The sequence below is a fragment of the Panthera onca genome, chromosome B4, assembly GCF_046562875.1.
Source record: "Panthera onca isolate mPanOnc1 chromosome B4, mPanOnc1 haplotype 2, whole genome shotgun sequence".
NCBI classification, from domain to species: Eukaryota; Metazoa; Chordata; class Mammalia; order Carnivora; family Felidae; genus Panthera; species Panthera onca.
The window spans coordinates 114,021,032-114,042,101 of record NC_138345.1 but is presented as its reverse complement, the minus strand read 5'-3'; the positions used below and the strand labels follow the sequence as shown (position 1 = coordinate 114,042,101).

At 33.3% G+C, this 21,070-nt stretch overlaps 1 protein-coding gene across 2 annotated transcripts in view; it reads left to right on the top strand.

Annotated features, from left to right (window-relative positions):
• Positions 1 to 21,070, top strand: part of EEA1 (early endosome antigen 1) — a 114,674-nt gene that overhangs the window by 28,243 nt on the left and 65,361 nt on the right. For both annotated transcript variants that reach the window (XM_060656787.3, XM_060656786.3), the window contains 8 exons: positions 4,401 to 4,525; positions 5,113 to 5,167; positions 5,260 to 5,325; positions 7,446 to 7,485; positions 8,872 to 8,985; positions 9,695 to 9,816; positions 11,195 to 11,350; positions 18,431 to 18,547. In XM_060656787.3, coding sequence (XP_060512770.1) covers positions 4,401 to 4,525; positions 5,113 to 5,167; positions 5,260 to 5,325; positions 7,446 to 7,485; positions 8,872 to 8,985; positions 9,695 to 9,816; positions 11,195 to 11,350; positions 18,431 to 18,547 — 795 coding nt within the window. The remainder of the gene's footprint in view (positions 1 to 4,400; positions 4,526 to 5,112; positions 5,168 to 5,259; positions 5,326 to 7,445; positions 7,486 to 8,871; positions 8,986 to 9,694; positions 9,817 to 11,194; positions 11,351 to 18,430; positions 18,548 to 21,070) is intronic.

The window sequence follows — 21,070 nt, the reverse complement described above, 5'->3', positions numbered from 1 at the left end:
AATAAGGAAAGCAGGCTCTTGGGAAGTTGGGTTCATTGCTCTTACTGTTTGCAGCTGTCTTTTTTGTGAATCTGTAAACAAATATAAAAGTTTAAGTTAATATTTTTCATAAATTTTGCCATGAAATTCAAAATATAAAGTGAATGATGTCTGATTTCACCATTTGTAAGTTGTATCTTTATTATTTAGTTAATGTTTTATTAACGCATATTTAAAAATGCTTTGGGTTAAAATGCTTTATACTCGTATATAGAAAGAGGACTTTGCATGTTAATTGTTGCTGTTTTTATTTGAGAAAGTATCCAGCATTAGAACCTGGATGTACCATTGTTTCAGTCTTTGTTTTGACTCCCTAGACTTGAGGAAGGTGACAAATGGCACATACTCATCATTAACAGTGTATCATCCAAATGTCTCTCTGTAGTGTGTGGGACGGCCCATATCTAAGGCTGAGGGTGGAAGCCAGTGAGGGCAAGTATTGCCCTTTTGCAGGCTGGAAAAAGTTTCTTAGATGGTCTTGATCTATCTCTTTCTTTTGAAAATCACTGCAATAATCTAAAAACAAAGAGAAACATAGCTTTTCTGATTCTTTTGCAAGTCTCACAAAAGAATGAAACTCCTTGTATCCAGAAAGACACAAGAAAAAAAAAAAAGACATGTGTTTTTCTGTCTGGCAATTATATATATAAGAAAGGATTTCACCAAACATTCACTTATTTGGCATATTTGTAGTGTACTTCTTATGCATCATATATTTTGGTAAGTAAAGAATATAAAAAAAGATATGATCTCTATCCCAGGCAATTTCTGTGATAAATATTATTTGTAAAAAGAGTGCAGTGGTGATTCAGCCTGAGGAGAACCCCAGAAAAGCTTTACTGGGGAACAGTTAAACCAGACATTTTCTAGGGTGATACGGAAAATGGGTGCAATATAGGAAGACACCAACTGGTTAAACTAGCTACCTGGTGCAAGCAAAAAGAGAGACCTAAAAGATTCTTGGAGCTCTCCTTAGCATTTTACCACTTGTCTTTCATACCTCTTGTGCCAACTTTTCTTCTTTATGGGTTAGCCAAAATCAAAAGTGACAATATCACCTACTTGTCATTTAAATAAGAACTTTATTTTTAACTGAAAGAGCACTTGGTATAAGAAGGATACCATAAATATCAAGTTAAGGTAAGTTCTTTAAGTGTAGTGTATCTGAGAAAGGATTAGAGATCGCTGAAATCTCAGAGTAATCTTAAGTAGAGTGTGTGTGTATGTCTGTGTGTGTGCATGTTTGGAAGTTGGTGAGAAATTTGGAATAATTAAGGGAAAAATGTAGCTGGCTGTTTTTAGTGTTTTACTGTTTACTAACAGCATTTTTGTGGAAGTTATCGATCTACCCTCGAAGGTGGTTGCGAAGAAATAGAGAAGCAGTCTCTTAATATCCACAATTAGTATTACAAAGCCCATGAATGAAAGATCATGCACTGTATTCAGGGGGCATCCCTCAGATATTCACTCTGAGCTTATGTTACTTTCATTATAAATGACTGATGTGGTCTTGATAGGCTTTTTTCTTTATCCTTCCCATCTATATCAGGCTAGCATTACTAAAAATAGCACGTGAATAATATTTTTAAAACATTTTTGTCTGCGTTTATTTATTCTGAGAGACAGAGTCTGCAAGTGGGGGAGGGACAGAGAGAGGGAGAGAGAGAGAATTCCAAGCGGGCTCTGCACCATCAGTGTGGAGCCCAACACGGGGCTCAGACTCACCAACTGCGAGATCATGACCTGAGCCGAGACCAAGAGTTGTGTGCTTAACCGACTGAGTCACCCAGGCGCCCCACTATGTGAATAATTTTAAGAAATGATTGTGGAAAGACAAAACAGGGTGTAAGAAAAAACTATAAACTGTGGGTCCAGAAATTAAAGAGGCCAGAATTAATAGAGTAAAAGTCACCCGTTCAGTGATAAATATTTATGCATCTGAAACACCAAACAACAAGTTCAGTATCTTCTATTTAAGAAGGTGAGAAAGTATATATATTTTAGAAACATTTATTTTTATTAGAAATGTCCCAAAATTAAAGTGTTATTTAAACATGGAAAATTCATTTAGGTGAATCATATGGAAAATTCACTTAGGTGGAATATTTCTATGATTAAATATATATTACTGAATTTCTAAAATTTCTCTTTAGGGATGAATCAGTTCTTTCTGGAGTATTAACCTGGTAATATTTAGAAGCTTTAAGAAGGTATGGCATACCTTAATGTGATCGTTAGCTTTCTTGGTATCTTTAGATATCTAGACCCAAAATCTGGAAGTAGAGACAATAGTCAAAAAGCCAAAGTTGTAAAGATTAAATAGTGTAATTGGTCTGTGGCTTCTCTGGGGAACATTCTGTAATTTGCCTTCTAGATACTAGTAGAAGCTGACATGCAAAAGAGAAATGACCGGCTAAATAGTATAGCTGTTGCACTAAAAGCATGTTAACTATTGTGGTACAACAGTTACCGAGTAGAAGTTATAAGAATGGCAAATTAGGTATAAAGTGGAGCCGTCAAAAAACAATGGTAGATAATAGATGATTTTGAAGAAAGAGCATAACATGAGCTAGATTAACACATAGGCTGGGGACATTCATTCATTCAAAAGACAGTGCTGCACATCAAATATCTCTGGAGCCAAATGGCGTCATTCAGATGTGCAAAGGTACATCCTGAGTACTTAGTGCTACTACCTTTGCTTATTTCAGAGTTTCATAGGTGACCATTGCGTTCACTCACCTGTTGGGCCCCTGCCCTTCGCTCTACTTCTATGATCAGAACATACCTCTGTTTTCCAAACGCAGCACGTCTGTGTTTCAAACATCTTTCCACACCTTTGTTAGAATGCCTCTCTTTTATTTCTGACAAGTGACTCCTACTCGTTCTTCAGTACCTAATTCCAGTGTCCAGTGTATATACACATACATATAACATAAATGAGTTTCTGTGTAGTTTTTGTAAAACACTAACTCCTGCAACAGACAGAGTTGGATTCTTTTTTTCCTGTGTTCCTATAGTTCCTTATATTTACTTATGTTATACCATTGTCTGGTAATGTTTGTCTACATATCAGTATTCCCTAGTACTCAGTGAGCCTTCATTCTGCTACATAATGTACATAAATAAATGAATATATGCTATTTGTATAGCACCCAATGAAGGAGAAGTTTATTTTTAAGTTTTTACTTGTTCGGAGTACTTATTACTTCACTCTATTTCTTGGAAAGTTTTATAACCTGCAAGATGTTAAAGCTCTTCTGTCTTTTTGCCAAATTCTGCCCTGCCAGGTTCATTCATATTTTTGTTTTTTTATTTTTATCTATTTTTTAAGTAGGCTCCATGCCCAATGTGAGGTTTGAACTCACGACCCTGAGATCAAGAGTCTCATGCTCTAACAACTGAGCCAGCCAGTTGTTAATTTATTTTATTCATATTTTTAAAATAAATATATAACATAGAAAATATAGAGTGTGTTCAAAAATAATACAGTAGCCATTAGAGAAACATGGATGAAAAGCTCCAGTGTGTTGTGTATTATAGGGAATGTAGAAACTTGACAAGCTACTAAGGGTAGTGCTGGAGGGAAAATCAGTATATGCAAAGGCCCGGGAATGTGGGATACCGTGGTGGGTTTGGAGAACGTAGGTAAATCTGAATAGTTGAAAGTGTCAATATAATTGTGGAGAGTGAGAGGTGCCCCAGCATCAGAGTGATTATTAGGTCATTGAGGAAATATTCATGTAGGACCTTGTATGCCATAACCATATAATTCTGAGAATATTTATAAGTGTTTAATATTTTATGGGTCTATTAATTTTAGGCTTTTACAGTGTTCATCTTAGGTTAGCAAAGAATTTACTGACTAGAATACTTCTCAAGCATTGTGGATACTCTGTGGTAATTATGAGTTATTTAATACAGTACCTTTTCCCTCAGTGATCAGAATGCTTTATAGTCTTAATTTTTTGGTTATCATTACTAGGAAGTAGATTGGAACAGCTGTTATTTTACTAAGGGGATATCTAGAGAGAGGGGTGGGAATATGATGGCAGACTTCTCAACTAGTCTTCTAGGTTAGAACTTCTCAAATTAGAATTCTGTACTCTAGCCATCAATTTACTCAACCTAAAAGATAGTTGTAAGGGTTTTTTGTTTTTTTTTTTATATTTTGTAAACTTCAATCAGAATAGATGGTGATGTACTTTTGCACAATACCTGAATTTGGGCTTAACATCGTAAGTTACAATTTACTAATGGCACCATTGGTGTAAGACATTAGACCGTATTTCATAACACACAAATTGCTATTTTACAATATTCAACACAGTTTTGTAACCTTTTTCTCCCTCTTTCTATAGGGTTTCATATGTCCCCAGTGTATGAAATCCCTTGGGTCTGCTGATGAACTTTTCAAACACTATGAGGTAGTTCATGATGCTGGTAATGATTCAAGTCATGGAGGAGAGGCTCTTGCTCTGAAGCGGTACAGTACAATTGCTTTGAAGCGTAATGCTATTATGAATGCACGTGATCTTACCTCTTTCCTGTGTTAGGGCCTTGAGAGTGTGCTCACCATTCCTTGTCAGACTGACTCTTAGGTGAGGAGAACAGAATGTAAGAAGTTTGACAAGACTCAAGGAACAGAAAGAAGCCAGTGTTGCTTGAGCTGAGTGAATGAGCAGGAGAGTGTTAAGACAGGGACTAGATTGTATAGATTGTATATCCTTGTTAATGAGTTTAGATTTTATGCTAACTACAATAGGAAGGTATTGATCCTTATGGTTAGTAAATTAATGGGAGATATTTTGTTTCTGGCCTCAGGCAGTTAATGATTATATCATTTCTGTGATAAAGTGTTTTTCCATTTATGAATGAGGAGCTTTCAGAATAAAATTATTTTTCTAAGGGTTATATATATATGCCAGTATACATAAAATTCTAAGCAGCTTTTTTTTTTAAGAATTGCAAAAACTAGAAATTAATGTGCAGTCACTAGCCATGATTTATTAAGAGACCAGGTTGTTAGAGAACATTAATTATTAATTCCTTTTTTCTCCAATATATGTTTAGAGATGATTTAACACTACTTAGACAAGAGGTCCAAGACCTTCAGGCTTCACTTAAGGTAAGAGTAGAAATGATTACATTTGTGTATTTTCAGTGTTTCAGATAATAAATCTTTTGAAATTTAATTAAAAATCTTTTTTTTTTCCTTAGGAAGAAAAATGGTACTCAGAAGAATTAAAGAAAGAATTAGAAAAATTTCAAGGGCTGCAACAGCAAGTAAATGCTTTTAAATACTTGAAGTGTGTTTATTAGATGTTTATTTTCATTGTTAAAAATAAGCATTTTGTAAGCAGGTGGCCTGATATAAATAACTTCCTAATGAATTTATCTGTATTTAATAGCCTACAGTGTATATTCTTTGTAATTCTAATGAATGCAAACAAATATTTTGGAAGCTCAGATGTTATTTCTTAAAGGTGCTCCATTAAGAATCAGTGACCTGTGGGTTTTTTTTTTTTTTTTTCTTAATACCAGGCTGCATTATTCTTATTTTCTGAAAATATCCCTAAGTGGTTAAAAAATATAGGTTCAGACAATAGTGAGATTCTTCAGAGCATTTGTGTTGTGACAAATGGGAGATCACTAAATTGTCTACTAGTAAGGAAAGAACTACTATTAACTGTTTACTGTTTATATTCTTTTTAAAAGAATTTTTAAAGTTTACTTATTTTTGAGGGAGGGAAGGAGGGGGAGAGAGATAAAAAGAGAGAGAATCCCAAGCAGGCTCTGCACTCTCAGCATGGAGCCCGACATGAGCTTGATCTCACCAATAGTGAGATCATGACCTGAGCCGAAATCAAGAGTCAGTTGCTCAACCGATTGAGCCACCAGGCACCCCTGTTAATATTACTGAAGATTGTTTGAAAATATGGGGAAATGGTTGTATTAACAATTTTAGTTATTTTTTTAAACAGTATTAGGTTTTAAAAAACAGAATAAAGGTATTTATGTATATGTGTATGTATACACACAAACACACACAGCTTTATATAAAAATAATATGTAGAAAAAACGAAAATCATGGGTAACAAAAGTGGTTACTTTGGAGTAAGATTCTGTTGATACATAATTTAATGTATTTTCTAAATGTCTTAACCAACTATGATTTTTATATTAAAATTATATTGGCTTTTGCACTACAATTACATGAAGGATCATAGAGTAATAAATTTTACTAAATGTAGTTTTCATTTGTAAGAATAAAGTGGATAACCTTCAATAATAGTTCTAATATTTTTATAAAGTAATTAGTGATCCTGTTGCCTGTTATCTTAGTACATTGTGACTCTCAGTCTATCTTTTTTGCCTTTTTGTTTTTTCACCAAAAATTGTCATTTGGACTAGAAAAAAAAATCCCAAGTAAATGGATAACAAGATATTATTAGTCTTATTACTACTCAGCTTCTATATTTGAGGCTGTGAAAGAGGTTTTTAGTAATCTAAAGTACTTAAAGTTCATTTACTCTGTTTTACATAAATGCCATTAACAAATAATCAAACATGTGCTGTATTATTTTTTTGTACTTGAAAACAGAGGAAATTGTTTACCACATTTGAGATGACTATTTCACATTTAATAAATTAAATTCTCCACAGTGCAAGGTGACATTGCCTTGGTAGGAAATTTACCTTGGGGAAAATGTATTTAAAATATTGATGGTTCTTAGCAACCAATATGTCTAAATCTAATGTATAGGAAAATAAGTCAGATACACTAGGAGTTGCTTTATTAAACTCTTGAAGATATGTGTAATTCTTTAGAATGTGGAAATAATGACTTGGCAGTATAGTATTTTATTCCTAATGCACATAATAAATTAAACCTTATGGAATATATTCTTTATTTCTGCTTTTTTAAAAAATGATTTATAATCATGAATTAAAAATTTGTGCTTTTAATGCCAAACTTTATAGTAGTGATGGTTCATGGCATGTTTTCACTTTTGCAGATTTTTATATATTATAGTATTGAATCTTATTTGCTGACTTCAGTATTGGCTTTAGAATCTATATTTATAATGATAGTTTATACTATTTTAAAATCTTTACTGAATTTATAGAACTTAAGATGGTACCTATTATAAGATTCACAATAATTTAAATATATGTTAACATAAAAAAAATTCTTAGAACCAGTGACTGCAGCTAGATCATTATGCCAGTCTGCCTAATGGTACTTTAGAAATCTGGAAGATTGTGAACAGACCAAAATTTAATCAGAATCTTGCTACTTACCTGATAGAATGTGGCTTGTAGAGACTTTTTTTCACATTGGCAATTATAATAGTATTGTCTTTTTCTTTTAATGCGTTTGTTTATGTCTTGTTTCCATTGAGGAGTCTAAACCTGATGGATTGGTGGCTGATTCATCAGCAGGTAACTTTGAACTTTGCTTAAAGCAGATATTTCTTCATTTTTCTTTTTCTTCTTCTTTGTTTATTTACTTATTTTTGAGAGAGAGAGAGAGCTCAAGCAGGGGAGGGGCAGAGAGAGAGGGAGACAGAGAATCCCAAGCAGGCTCCACATGGTCAGTGCAGAACAGAGCTAGAGGCTCAAACTCAGGAACCCGTGAGATCATGACCTGAGCCCAAATCAAGAGTTAGAAGCTTAACTGTCTGAGCCACCCAGGCACCCCTCTCATTCTTCTTTTTCACTTTTTACTTTCTTTTGCTCTGATCCCTGCTACATGAATTTGTATTGTGATTATACTTTCTGGCTTTAAAACAGTGAAGCTAATAGTCATATTTTAGGTTTAGAATATTATTTGTGAACTTTATAGTTTAATCAGTTGATAAAAATCTTAGTGTTTTCTTTGTTCTGTATATTCTGAAGTTATAAACTTCTGAAATATCACATTAGTACATTTTAGTGAAAAGTTAAATCTAGTTTGAAGAATGATGTCCTCTTTTTCTCTTGAAATAAAATGATGAAGCTAGCATCTTTGTAATTGACTTTGGAGGAATGCTCAATGAATAATCAAATTTGTATTTTGAGGTTAGCTGTTGTATTTACTTTCCCTCTGAAATCTGTCTCGCCCTTTTTTTTTGAAATCTCTTTAGGAGAATGGAGTATTAGGAGTTGACTGCATATTTTAATTATTTTATTTAAGATTTGGATTGTTCTTAAACCATTTCTTTCTTTTTTTAATGTTTATTTTTGACAGAGAGATACAGTGTGAGTGGGGGAGGGGAGGAGAGGGCAAGAGAGTAGGGGAGGGGGAGAGGGAGGCACAGAATCTGAAACAGGCTCCAGGCTCTGAACTGTCAGCACAGAGCCTACTCTGGGCTCGAACTCACAAACTGTGAGATCATGACCTGAGCCAAAGTTGGATGCTTAACCGATGCTTAACCCAGGCTCCCTGTTCTTGTTTCTCAATATAATCAATTTTATTTAGAAAGCCAGAATATGTTCCTTTTTGGACAGTTGATGGTTATAGGAAAATAACTGAAATGTAAAAGCAAAATACTTTTGAAACAAATATTTATAGATTATTTGAGTATGATGCTAAATATTCCTTTAATTTGTTTTATATATTTATAAATTATGACTTGTGTCTTAAATGAATCAGATATGCTTAATTCTTGAAATATGAAGATTCTCCATTTATAACTGGATGATAGACTCATGTTGATTCTCTTTTTTTTTTTCTTTTCATGTTGATTGTCTTTAACTACAACAATGATTAGGATATAAGTAATAACAGTTTAGGAAATGTAATTAGCATTAATTATGTATTTAAATAGCTATGATACATTTTTGTAGAACTACAGTCTTTGGAACAACAATTAGAAGAAGCCCAAACAGAAAATTTTAATATTAAGCAAATGAAAGACTTATTTGAACAGAAAGCAGCCCAACTTGCCACTGAAATTGCAGGTAAATTGAATCAGATCTTTTTAGCCAATGATGAGTCTCGTTACCTTTTTGCCATTGTACATCCTGGAAATAAGGCATTGTATTTTAGTGTATTGTATTTTGGTGTGATAAAACATTTGTTATAGACTATGGTAGTGATTATTGGAATTTAATAATAGAGTTGCTGTATAAATTATTTTGTTTGTCCTCTCACCTCTTCCTTTCAAAGGATCGATTTTCTCTGTAGAATTTTTCTTCTAATTTAGAAAAGGTGAATTTTCTTTGGGGCATGCTTAAAGATTAACAAGTAACATTTTGAAGAAATTAAATAATACAGTTAGATTTAACATTTGGTTATGCTATCAATTACTTTTTCTTTAACTACATGCTTTTAGGTTAAACTATTATATGTGATTAAGTATACATTAAGATGATAATTAGTGACAGTGCTGTATGGAATTTAGACAAAAACATCTGATTATTTTAAGTTCATCATTTAATCAGAAGTAAAAGTTTATTGTATATATTTAGGGTTATCTAAGGAATGTGAATTTGAATTAATATTAATAATATGTACATACTAGTAATATGTAGTTATCCATACATAATAATATGTAATTAATACATATTAACATGTAGATATGCAATGTAATAGTTAAGAATTTATAAAACTACCCTTTCCTAGAGTTAATGTCATGAAACTAATATTTATGTAACTATCTTTAATTAGATATAAAGTCAAAATATGATGAAGAAAGGAGTCTTCGAGAAGCTGCTGAACAAAAAGTGACATATCTGACAGAGGAATTAAACAAAGAAACAACTATAATTCAAGATCTGAAGACTGAACTGGTAATTCAGAAACCTTATTGAAATGTACTTTTATAATTTTCTAAATGAAAAATGAAATATATACTCTGAAAAAATGTTAAAAGTATTGCTTGAGTAAAATGAAGGAAAGGAAAATTCCCTCTAGTTCTATCCTTTACACATATACCAATGTGATTTTTTAAATAAAAATGGAATGTGTGATACAAAATTTATTACCTTAACATTTTTGTTGTTTCTATCTTAATATCATGTGTCTTTTTACTAGTTTCCTTATCTGCGTCTCTGATCCTGACCTTTCCCTGCCCTTTAGTTTTATAAATCCACCTACTTTTAGAAAACTTCTGATTGCATTTCTAGCTTCATTTCGGATTCAACAAGTGTAGCATCAGGTCATCGTATTTCCTCCCCAACTATTTCTGTCATTGGTACTATACGTCTTCAGTGCTCTCCCAAGGTGTACAACTTTGGATCTGTCCTTGTCTCCTTTCTGTCCTGTATGTATGTATGTATGTATGTTTATTTATTTTGAGAGAGAGAGTGAGAGAGCATGAGCAGGGGAGGGGCAGAGAGAGAAATGGAGAGAGAGAATCCCAGGCAGGCTCTGTGCTGTCAGCGAGGAGCCCGAAACAGGGCACGATCCGATGAACCATGAGATCATGACCTGACCTGAAACCAAGAGTCGGACACTCAACCGACTGAGCCACCCAGGTGCCTCTCTGCCCTTTATTTAGCACTCAATAAACATATGAATAAAATCAACCATATGCATATCCATATCCATTAGCAACAAACCCTGATTATGCTTACATCTGCTCCTTTATTTTTATTTTTTTTTTTTTAATTTTTTTTAGTGTTTATTTATTTTTGAGACAGAGAGAGACAGAGCATGAACGGGGGAGGGTCAGAGAGAGAAGGAGACACAGAATCTGAAGCAGGCTCCAGGCTCTGAGCTGTCAGCACAGAGACGGACGCGGGGCTCGAACTCACGAACTGCGAGATCATGACCTGAGCGAAGTCGGACGCTTAACCGACTGAGCCACCCAGGCGCCCCTGCTCCTTTATTTTTACTATCAGTTTCCTAGGATAGAAAATGGGGCATTTATGCTTCAAAATGTGGCATTTATTAAGTGATTGTTATAACCATGGAGTGTAGTTTGTGAAGGAAAAGAAAGCAAATAAAGCACTAAGGATAATTGTGAATTTGCTCTCTTTCACATTGTGGTGATACTATTAAATATGACAAAGATTGGGAAGAGGAGAGGCTTTTTGGGAAAAAGATATCAGTGGTCAACATTTGCAGTCTAACAATTGATATTAAAGATTATTTTCATTTTGATTTCTTTGTAGTAAAACCATATTTTGATTTTTCACTATAATTTTTAATGAAAATGCTTCACAGCTTCAGAGACCTGGTATAGAAGATGTTGCTGTGCTAAAGAAAGAACTGGTCCAAGTTCAAACACTAATGGACAACATGACGTTGGAGCGTGAAAAAGAATCTGAAAAACTCAAAGATGAGTGTAAAAAGTTACAAGCAGAATATGCTAACTCAGAGGTAAATAAGTTCAGTGTGCCTAAATGTGATTGTTGTTAACTTGTTTAGTGTATACTGTTGAGTGAAGCCAGCAGTTGAAATTTTTCCAAGCGATCTATCAAAACAATACTTGACTTTCATTTGCCCTGAGTGATATTTGTGTATAGTCAGTATAGTCTGAGAGACAATATTTAATTTTGCTTTATAAAGCTAGACATTTAGAGAAGAATGTATAAAAGAGTATTGTCTATTTAATAAATGTACATATTGTGGAGAAATGATTATTTAAAGTTAAATTTGATCCAGGCTAGTCAATAAGTGGTAATTGAGTTTATCTCAGTTTGGTGTAGGGGTAAAGGAAGCATGATTTCATTTTTTTACAATTGTATTATCAATGTTGTTTAGGAAAAATATTTAGGAGAACTTATTTTCTAGTAGGCTTGTTTTTCACTTATCGATTATTGAATTATGTTGTTGAAAGAAATCTTAAAAATCTGTTAGACTAACACTTCACCCAGGACCCTCCTTTGTAGCCTCTCTGATAAGTGATCCCCAACTCCTGCTAGGTGGTATAGGGGTGCATGTTTCTTCATAAGTCAGCCGTTCCATTGAATTGACATTTGTTTCCCTAGAATTTCCATGCACTGATTCCAGTTCTCCTTAGGAATTACACAGAATAAATTGTTCCTTTTTTCCACATGAGATATTTGGAGACTGTTCATATTTACTCTGAGTTCTTTCTTTTTCAGGATAAACATTTTCAGTTCCTTCTGCCATTTGTCACATGGCTTGACTTTGACCTGTAAATCCTTGATATAATTATGTTAGTATATGGCAAGCTCTAGGATTTTTAGTGAATATATTTGCTTAAAAATGTAGCCTTTGTCTTTTTTACTAAAGTATTATAGAGGATATTTTGTTAACAGTTAACAAAATATTAATAGATATTTGTAGTTCTTAAGATGCCTTATGTGACATGGACCTCTATTTTTCATATTTTCAGTTTAAGAGGTTGTTATAGTAACGTTGCAGTTTGCTTTTCTTAGAGTTTTTAAGCTGGTGATCTTAAAAGCCATTCTATTCATAATTAGTAACATAATGAGCTATGGAGTATAAATATTATAGATAACCATGTCACCCTTTATTTTACTTCTTCCTGTATCTTTGTAAAGGGGGAATGGTGAACCTTTGTAGGTACAACATGCATAGGCATGTGAAGCTTTATGATGCTTACTTAACACTTTAGACTTTAAAGTTTATGAACTTCAGGTGCAGACTTCCCACAAGTGATCTTTTTTAGCCCAATGACACTTGACCCCACAATTTTTCAAACAATTTTAGGGGGTTCATAAATTTATTGAAGGCAGTTAAAAGCTTTTAATGTGCAGTCAGGGAGATGCTGAATCAAAGAAGTCTCATGAGGAAAAGTCCCATTCAGATAATGTGAAAGTAGAAATGCTTGAATCTGAGTGAATCGAGTCATTTATTTCTGTGTTTTAATAAGAATTACTTTTGATTAAATCTGCCTGCCCACTGGTATTTCTCAAATTTTTAAAAAATTATACTCTCTTTTGGTTAAAAATTCCTTTAATATTATATGAGGTTTCAAATCAAATGTAACAGGTTGACTAAAATTGAATCACAGCAATGGCACTTTTAGAATATATCTCTTTCATTTTTAAAAAAAAATTTTTTTTTTTTTTTAACGTTTATTCATTTTTGAGACAGAGCATGAACAGGGGAGGGGCAGAGAGAGAGGGAGACACAGAATCTGAAACAGGCTCCAGGCTCTGAGCTGTCAGCACAGAGCCCAACGCGGGGCTCGAACTCATGGACCGTGAGATCATGACCTGAGCTGAAGTCAGACACTTAACCGACCAAGCCACCCAGGCGCCCCTAGAATATATCTCTTTTAAAGTATAATCCTTTCTGACTGTTTCCTGCTGAGAATTGTGGAGTTATACATATACTTGTTATACAAATAGAATTTGAACAGGGAGAAGAAATTTATATATTTGCTTGCATTTTGGGAAAAATATATGTGGGAAAATATTTCTGAGTAATATTTAAGAATTACTTTAATATGGAGGATTTTTGTAAATTTGTATTTTTATTCGTGTAGATTGGATTATCTTCTATGTTATGGGAAGACGTCATTTAAGGTGAAAAAGTATAACTAGAGTTATAAGATTTGGGGGAAAAGGATTTAGTGACTTCCCTGTACTGTCCTGCTATCAACAAGAGTAATTGTGGGAAACAATTTTTTTTTTTCTCTCAAAAAGATGTTTCTGGAAAAGAAGAAAAATGGCATAGAAATTCATTCTTCACATCTTAACTTTTACATTTTCATAAAGGTTTATCTTTTTAAATGTTTTGAAATAAATGTTAAAATAAAGAGATTTGCTGAATAGCACTTAACATTTCATCATCATTTTAGTAAAACAAGGGTAATATTTACTTTCTAGTAGTTAACTAATAGGTGTGTAATGATTGAGACTTCAGATTATGTTGAACAAGTTTAGGAAGTGGTAGCATGAGTCAGAGTAATATTATTATTGGAAACAAGCTCTTAGGTTTTGAGCACCACCAAGTTTTGGATAATATGCCAGGTACTTTAAATATATGGTCTCTTTTGTTTCTTTTAACTCTGTAAATTAAGTATTAAGTTTGTTTTATGTGTAAGGAATCTGAAGCTCGGTGAAGTTAAATAACTTGTTTAAGTTCATGTACCTCATATAAGGAAACTAGGATTGGATCCCAGGTCTCCTCCAAAGCCTCAAGTCTTTTCTGAATCATGTTATCTCTCATATAGGGTGGTCTGATAATTGCCTTATAAGTAAATTCGTGCTATTAATTTTGACCTAATACTTACTGTTATTACTTTTTATATTTTGCCATATTATATGTTGTAATATTTATATTGAGTACAACTTAAAATTCTTTTGAGTTGTTTCACACCATTTTTATATTAAAACAATTAATGTCTAGATATTCCATCTCATTTGTTTATAACAATGTTATAAACCATTTGTTTTTAGCTTGTGCTTACTTTTTAAATATGTGGCATGTATTTTATTAATTTATTAAAATTAAATCCTATTCTTAAATTTGTTGGTGAATTATAGCACTTAATGAAAAACTTACTTTATGTATTTATTACTACTTTACTGAACGTAAATACTGGTATCTGAAACAAAATACACGAACAGGAATTAAAGGAGCTAAAAATGTAATGATTTGTTTGGTATTTCTAATTGAAGCTAAAGACATATGATGTAATATACATTGTTAAGTATGTCCTTATGTTCCATTACATTCATTTAGATATGCCTATGAATTCATTGACAGGTTTTGTTTTGTTTTGTTGTGTTTTTGGTTTAGATATTTTAGAAGGCATATAGAAAAATAATTCATTCTAAAGCATTTGAAAGTACTTTATAAATAGTTATCATCAGAAATTGAGGATTTAAAGGTTAAAATAAGTATTATTTTTAAAAATTTACATTACTGAAAATATCAAAGCTATAATCAACTTACATTTGGTGTGGTCTTTAATGTAAATGGTTTTTTAAGAATTTTATTTGAATTCCAAATAAACTCATTTTAAAAGCTAAAATATTTACAAAGATATGGAATAAAAATGGTTATACTCATGCATAGTTATTAGAGTACTTAAATATCTTTTAAAAGTGTACTAATATTAGAGATCAGTTTTAGCAGTATGTTTGGACATTTTTATTATGTGTTCAGTGTGTACTTTTGTCAGTCTTCCACCTTTCATCCATCATTTTATTATTTTTTTTTTCTGCTTTCTAATGGAGATGCTTAAACTTGAGGTAATGTGTTTTGGGAAGGCTTTTTAATGTTAGTAATACCTTTAATATAGCTCCTTCTGTTGTCAAATGGAAATTTTGTGTTTTGAGGCAATCTCAGAACTTCAAAGATATGCTTATTTTTGTTAATCAAGTGAATTTTCAATCGTCTTTAAATAATTACATACAAATTGTAGTAGAATATTATTAGGACAATAATTATAATTCTAAAACACTAGCAGGATATTTGCTCAAAATATCTCTAATTATTTTTTAATTTAAAATTTTTTCGTAAAAGTCTAACTTGAATTCAGTAACATGGCTTCAAGGAAATGGAGGCTATTTTATCGGGTCTCAGATACTGGGAACAAATATCTGTTAACTCCTTGGAGACGAATCACTCATTCCTTTAGAGAGTAGTTTTTGAATGCCTAGGGTCAGTAGCTGTTTTAGGTGTGGGGAATACAACAGTGAATAAGACAGAGTACCTGCTCTCATAAAGCTTATAGTCTTTTGTGGAAGCCAGATAATACATGAATAAATCAAATCATGATGGAAAATCAGGTAATAATAAATGCTATAAAGAAAAATGAAGCAGGGTATGTATGGGCAGTAGTGGAGCTGGCAATAATGTATGACAGTTTTAGATAGAATGATCAGGGAAGGTCTTCTGAAGGAGGAATGTGTGAGAAGTAAGCAAGAGGGTGAAGAATTGGGAGTAAGCATTCTCAGGAAGAGGGAGTGCAACTTTAAAGTCTCAAAGCGCAGATGAGTTTGGCCTGTTAAACAGTGAGGAATGTCTTTGTGGCTGGAGTGGAGAGCCATCTTTGTTTGAATTTGACCCATAGTCATATTTGAACAGGGAATGTATTTTCTTGCACATTTTGACTTTTCAATTTGTATATTCCCCCAATACAAACATAATGCATGATCACTGTAAAACATTGAAATGATTCATGATGTACAACAGAGAAAATGAACCTTATCTGTAGTTCATTCCCCTCCTTCCCCTCTCCATGACTAAAGTATACCTTTTGGTGTAAACTCTTCCCACATCTTTCTTTTTTCCACCCTTGAGTAAACTAAAAAATTTCAAATGGTTGCTTTTAAAAAAATTATAGTTAAAAATATACATATTTGTACAAAGGATAAATGATATACCTAATGTTTAATTCTTTAGGTATTAAAATATAAAGTCATTTATAAGAACATATTTTAAAACTATAAAATATAACAAGATATTGTTGAATATATTTGCTTTACATTTTGCTTGTTTAGTTTTTTCTACATGTCAGAGTTAATCAGCAAGACAGATGTTACTCTTGGCTTACTATATCTTATAAACTTTAATGTGGAATCATGGTTTTTTAATGAAATATACTCCTAATTTGCATCTTAATATGCACTATTATTTCTGTTTATTATGTGTTACTCTGCTAAATCCTTTGATAAGATATTTACAAGCCAAGATTTAAATACAATAATGTATCTTCTTTTGTGATAAGTTGGCATCTACGCTAATGATTAAAATAGGGTAACTTAAAATAGCCAAACTGTTCCTAATATTTCTCTGAACATCCATAATGTTACTAACAGAAAATGATCCTGAGATTCAAAGTTATTAGGGATAGCAGTTTGAAATAAACTCCCAATATCAATGAAAAGGTTACATGATCAGTTTAAGAAAGAAATTATTAGGATATGCCTTTAACTTGAATATAGTTAAAAATAATGAATATTTAAACATTTCCTTCTTTGAAGCATAGGATATATATGGCATATATTATATGTGTGTGTGTGTGTGTGTGTGTGTATATATATATATATATATATATATATATATATATATATATGTGTGTGTGTGTGTTGTTATATGTTGAAACACCCTGTTTAGAAGCTGTAACTGTAAAGCAATATGACAGATTGCCTGTCAGTATATCAGAATTGGTTTATTTAGATGAATGTTTTCCATAAAAGGTTAGGCCAGGAAGATATCTTAGACATGCTGCTATTTGTAAAAACTTTTTTGAAACCTCTTTTAGTTGACTTTAAACCAGTTTGGAAAACACTCAAAAAACTAGTTTCATCAACTTATGGTTATTAAAATAATATAAGCCCAAGTGTTTAATCATTCAGTTCAATCACTTACCTTCTTTACTAGATGGTTTTCCAAAACTTAAAACCAAAGCACTGTAATAGATGAAGATATACTACCAAAGAGAATCCTTAAAAAAAACAAAACAAAACAAAAAAGTACCACACATACTGGAAGGGTTTTTAAGAGAAGAGTAGCAGATCTCTTGGTGTTACTGTCAAAATAAATCAGTAGCCTTCTAAGGTTTCTCCCTTGAAGATGTATTTGTAATATTTGATGTAGATAACTACTCTTGTGTTTATTAAAAAATTTTTTTAAATGTCTTCCATAATAAAATTTATTTACTAATAAAGAATATAGACAATGAAAATGTAGCTTTAAGAATGTAAAAAGTGAAGTCAATAAGCTAAATATTAGAAATAGAAAGTTCTTTTGTTAATGTCACTTGCAAGAAACCATACTTAAAAAGCAGTACTTAGTGTCTCTCTCTGGTCATTGAAGCTTTCATGTATAGGAAGTTTCTATTTCTGAGACTTTGCTTAATTTTCTCTTACTTTTAAATGATCAAAGCTTTGTCTTAATTTCGTTAAGATGCATTAAAGCAAATTTGTGTCCAGCTATTATACCTAGTCATGGAATGACCCAGCTTAATAAAATTATATCTAATAAAACTCTGTATAACTTCTTTGGACAGATACTTTCCATTACAGTCAAAAAGATGATTCGCTACCTTTCCAAGGTGATTCTGTATTGTGTGTTTGTGTTTATTTAACATGTTTTTAAAGTAAAAAGAAAGGCTATCCTGTAGAAGTTGGGATAAAAGGTAGGCAGCAACTTGCATATGTTCTTTAAATTCAGAAGGATTAAAGTACAGAGTTTCAAAGCCAGTAAATTCAGGTTGATAGTTTGATGCTGACGCAGATACATAAAGTAGGATGCCAACTATTCATTTCATTCATTATTAAATAAATGAGGTTAAACATTTTGGATAAATTTTAAAAATTAATTTTCAGTCAAAAATGATGTGGGGTGGCAGTAGGGTGGTAGGAAAAATAACTAAATTGAAACTTCGAAGTATTATATCAATTTAACAACAACAGTGACAAAAATCTGTGTAACTTTAAAACCTTTGGATACTTCCATTCTCTTTTCCATTTTAGTTCCCTCTAATTTTTTTTTTCTTTTTTTCTTAAGGCCACAATAAGCCAGCTAAGGAGTGAACTTGCCAAAGGCCCCCAGGAAGTTGCTGTATATGTGCAGGAACTACAAAAACTTAAAAGTTCACTTAATGAATTAACACAAAAAAATCAGGTGAGTATTTAAAAACTACATAGAGTGGTGAATTGGTTTATGTATCTTAAATTTTAATCTCGTGTATGTTATTTATATATTGTCATGAGTACAGTGTGACTTATTACTCTGTTGGTTTTTTTTTTAAGTGTTAAGTACATTCACATTGTTACAGAACCGATCTTCAGAACTCTTCCCATCTTCCAGAACTAAAATTCTATACTCTGAACACCCCATTCACCACCACCTTTTGTAGAGGAAAAACACTCCTGTGTGTCTCCTCTACTCTCAGTACTTTACTACACCTTTACTTCTGACACCAGACATATGAGTGTTCCACACATCAGCAGTTCTGTGACACCAGTGGATGACCTACAGTGTAACTCAATTCTACCACCATTTACTTGGAGATAGTGGGAAATAGTGTCAGATCCCACAGGGGTTTAGCTGCCCCCTCCCCCCACAAATACCAGTTCAAAGTCCAACTTGTTACCTGTACTTCTCACCAAATGGCTGTGGCTGTAAATGGGAGGTTCCCCCAACCCTTGCCTTAGATTGGATTAGTTTGCTAGAATGACTCACAGAACTCAGAAAAAAACATTTTACTTACTAGATTAATGATTTATTTTAAAAGATTATAATTCAGGGGGTGCCTGGGTTGCTTAAGCTTCCGACTCTTGATTTTGATTTGGCTTGTGATTTCACAGATCATAAGATGGAGCTCCATGTCAGACTCTGTGCTGACGAGTGGAGCCCGCTTGGGATTCTCTCTCTTCCTCTCTCTCTGTCCCTACCCCGCTCGTGCTCTCTCTCTCTCTCTCAAAATAAATAAATAAATAAACATTAAAAATAAAAGATTAGAACTCAAGAATAGCTAGATGAAAGAGATCGGTAGAGTAAGATGTATGGGAGAGGTCATGGAGCTCCCACGCTCTCTCTGGGTGCTTTCTATGTGTTCGCCAACCTAGAATCTCCCTAAACCCTGTCCATGTGGGTTTTTATTGAGGCCTCCTTACAGAGGCATGATTGATTAATTTATTGGCCATTGCTGATTAATTTGACCTCCAGCTCCTGTCCCCTTTCTGAGGTAGGGGGTGGGGTTGAAAATTCCAACCCTTTCATTTTGGTTGGTTCCCATGGCAACCAGCCCCCATCCTTAGGAGCTTTCTAAAAAAAAAAAAAAATCACCTCATTAACATAAACTCATTGGTGGTTGAAAGGGAGTTGTTATGACTAACAAAAGACATCTTTGCTACTCTTTTCACTTAGGAAATTGCAAGGGTTTTTGGAGTTCTGTTGCAGAAATGGAGATGAACACCAAATGTATATTTCTTTTTATACGTTACTATCACACCTTTGATGCACAGAGTTTTTGATTTGATGTAATCTAGTGTCTGTTTTTACTTTTGTTGCCAGTGCTTTAGGTGTCATATTTAAGAGATCATTGCCAAATCCAGTGTCAGGCAGCTTTTCCCCTGTTTTCTTTTAATGGTTTTATACTTTTAGGTCTTATGTTTAGGTCTTTGATTCATTTTTGAGTTAATTTTTTTTAATAGTGAAAGGTAAGGGTTTAGTTTCCTTCTTTTGCATATAGATAAACAGTTTCTCCTGCACCATTTGTTGAAAAGACTGTCCTTTCCTGTGGTCTTGGCACCCTTGTTAAAAATCATTTGACCATGTATGTGAATGTTTACTTATGGGCTTTCTGTTTTTATACCGTTAGTCGGTATGTCTGTCTTCATGCTAGTACTCTACTGTTTTGACTACTGTAACTTTGAAAAAAAAAAATTTTTGTTTTTAATGTTTACTTATTTTTGAGAAAGAGAGAGAGAGGCAGAGCATGAGTGGGGAGGGACACAGAGAGAGAGACACACACAGAATCCAAAGCAGGCTGCCGGCTCTGAGCTGCCAGCACAGAGCCCTACACGGGGTTTGAACCCACAGACCGCGAGATCATGAGTTGAGCCCAAGTCAGACGCTTAACCTCCTGAGCCACCCAGGTGCCTCTGACTACTATAGCCTTCAGTAAGTTTTAAATCAGGGAATGTGAGACCTTCAGCCTTGTTCTTTATTTTGGAAAGTTGTTATTTCCCACCTTGTTTCTTTATAGATGAGCAACAGATAATATTAAGTTTGGGGGCAGGGCAAGTATTGGTTAGTACTTTTTTTCTGTGTCTTTACTTTTTTGGTCGTAGGGGAGTAGAGTCACTAAACCCTTATATTCAATGGTATGGTGAATTTGTTGGCTTGCTTTTTAATAAGTTGAACCTAATATTTTGATGAAATATAGCAAGGGAAGAACCAAAGAAAAGAACGTGGTAGAGGGGAAAAAGAAGTAAGTATAATTGGTTGGAAATATCAGGCCTCCTGCCAACAGCCAGGCGAATGGGCTTAGAAGCAGATCCTCATCCTCCAGTTCTTTTCAAATCATCAGAGACTGTAGCTCTGCTCTGGCCCACAGCTTACTACAACAGTCTCATGAGAGACCCTGAGGTGTCACCGTCAGCTGAGCTGCTTCTGGATTCCTGACCCTCAGAAACTGTG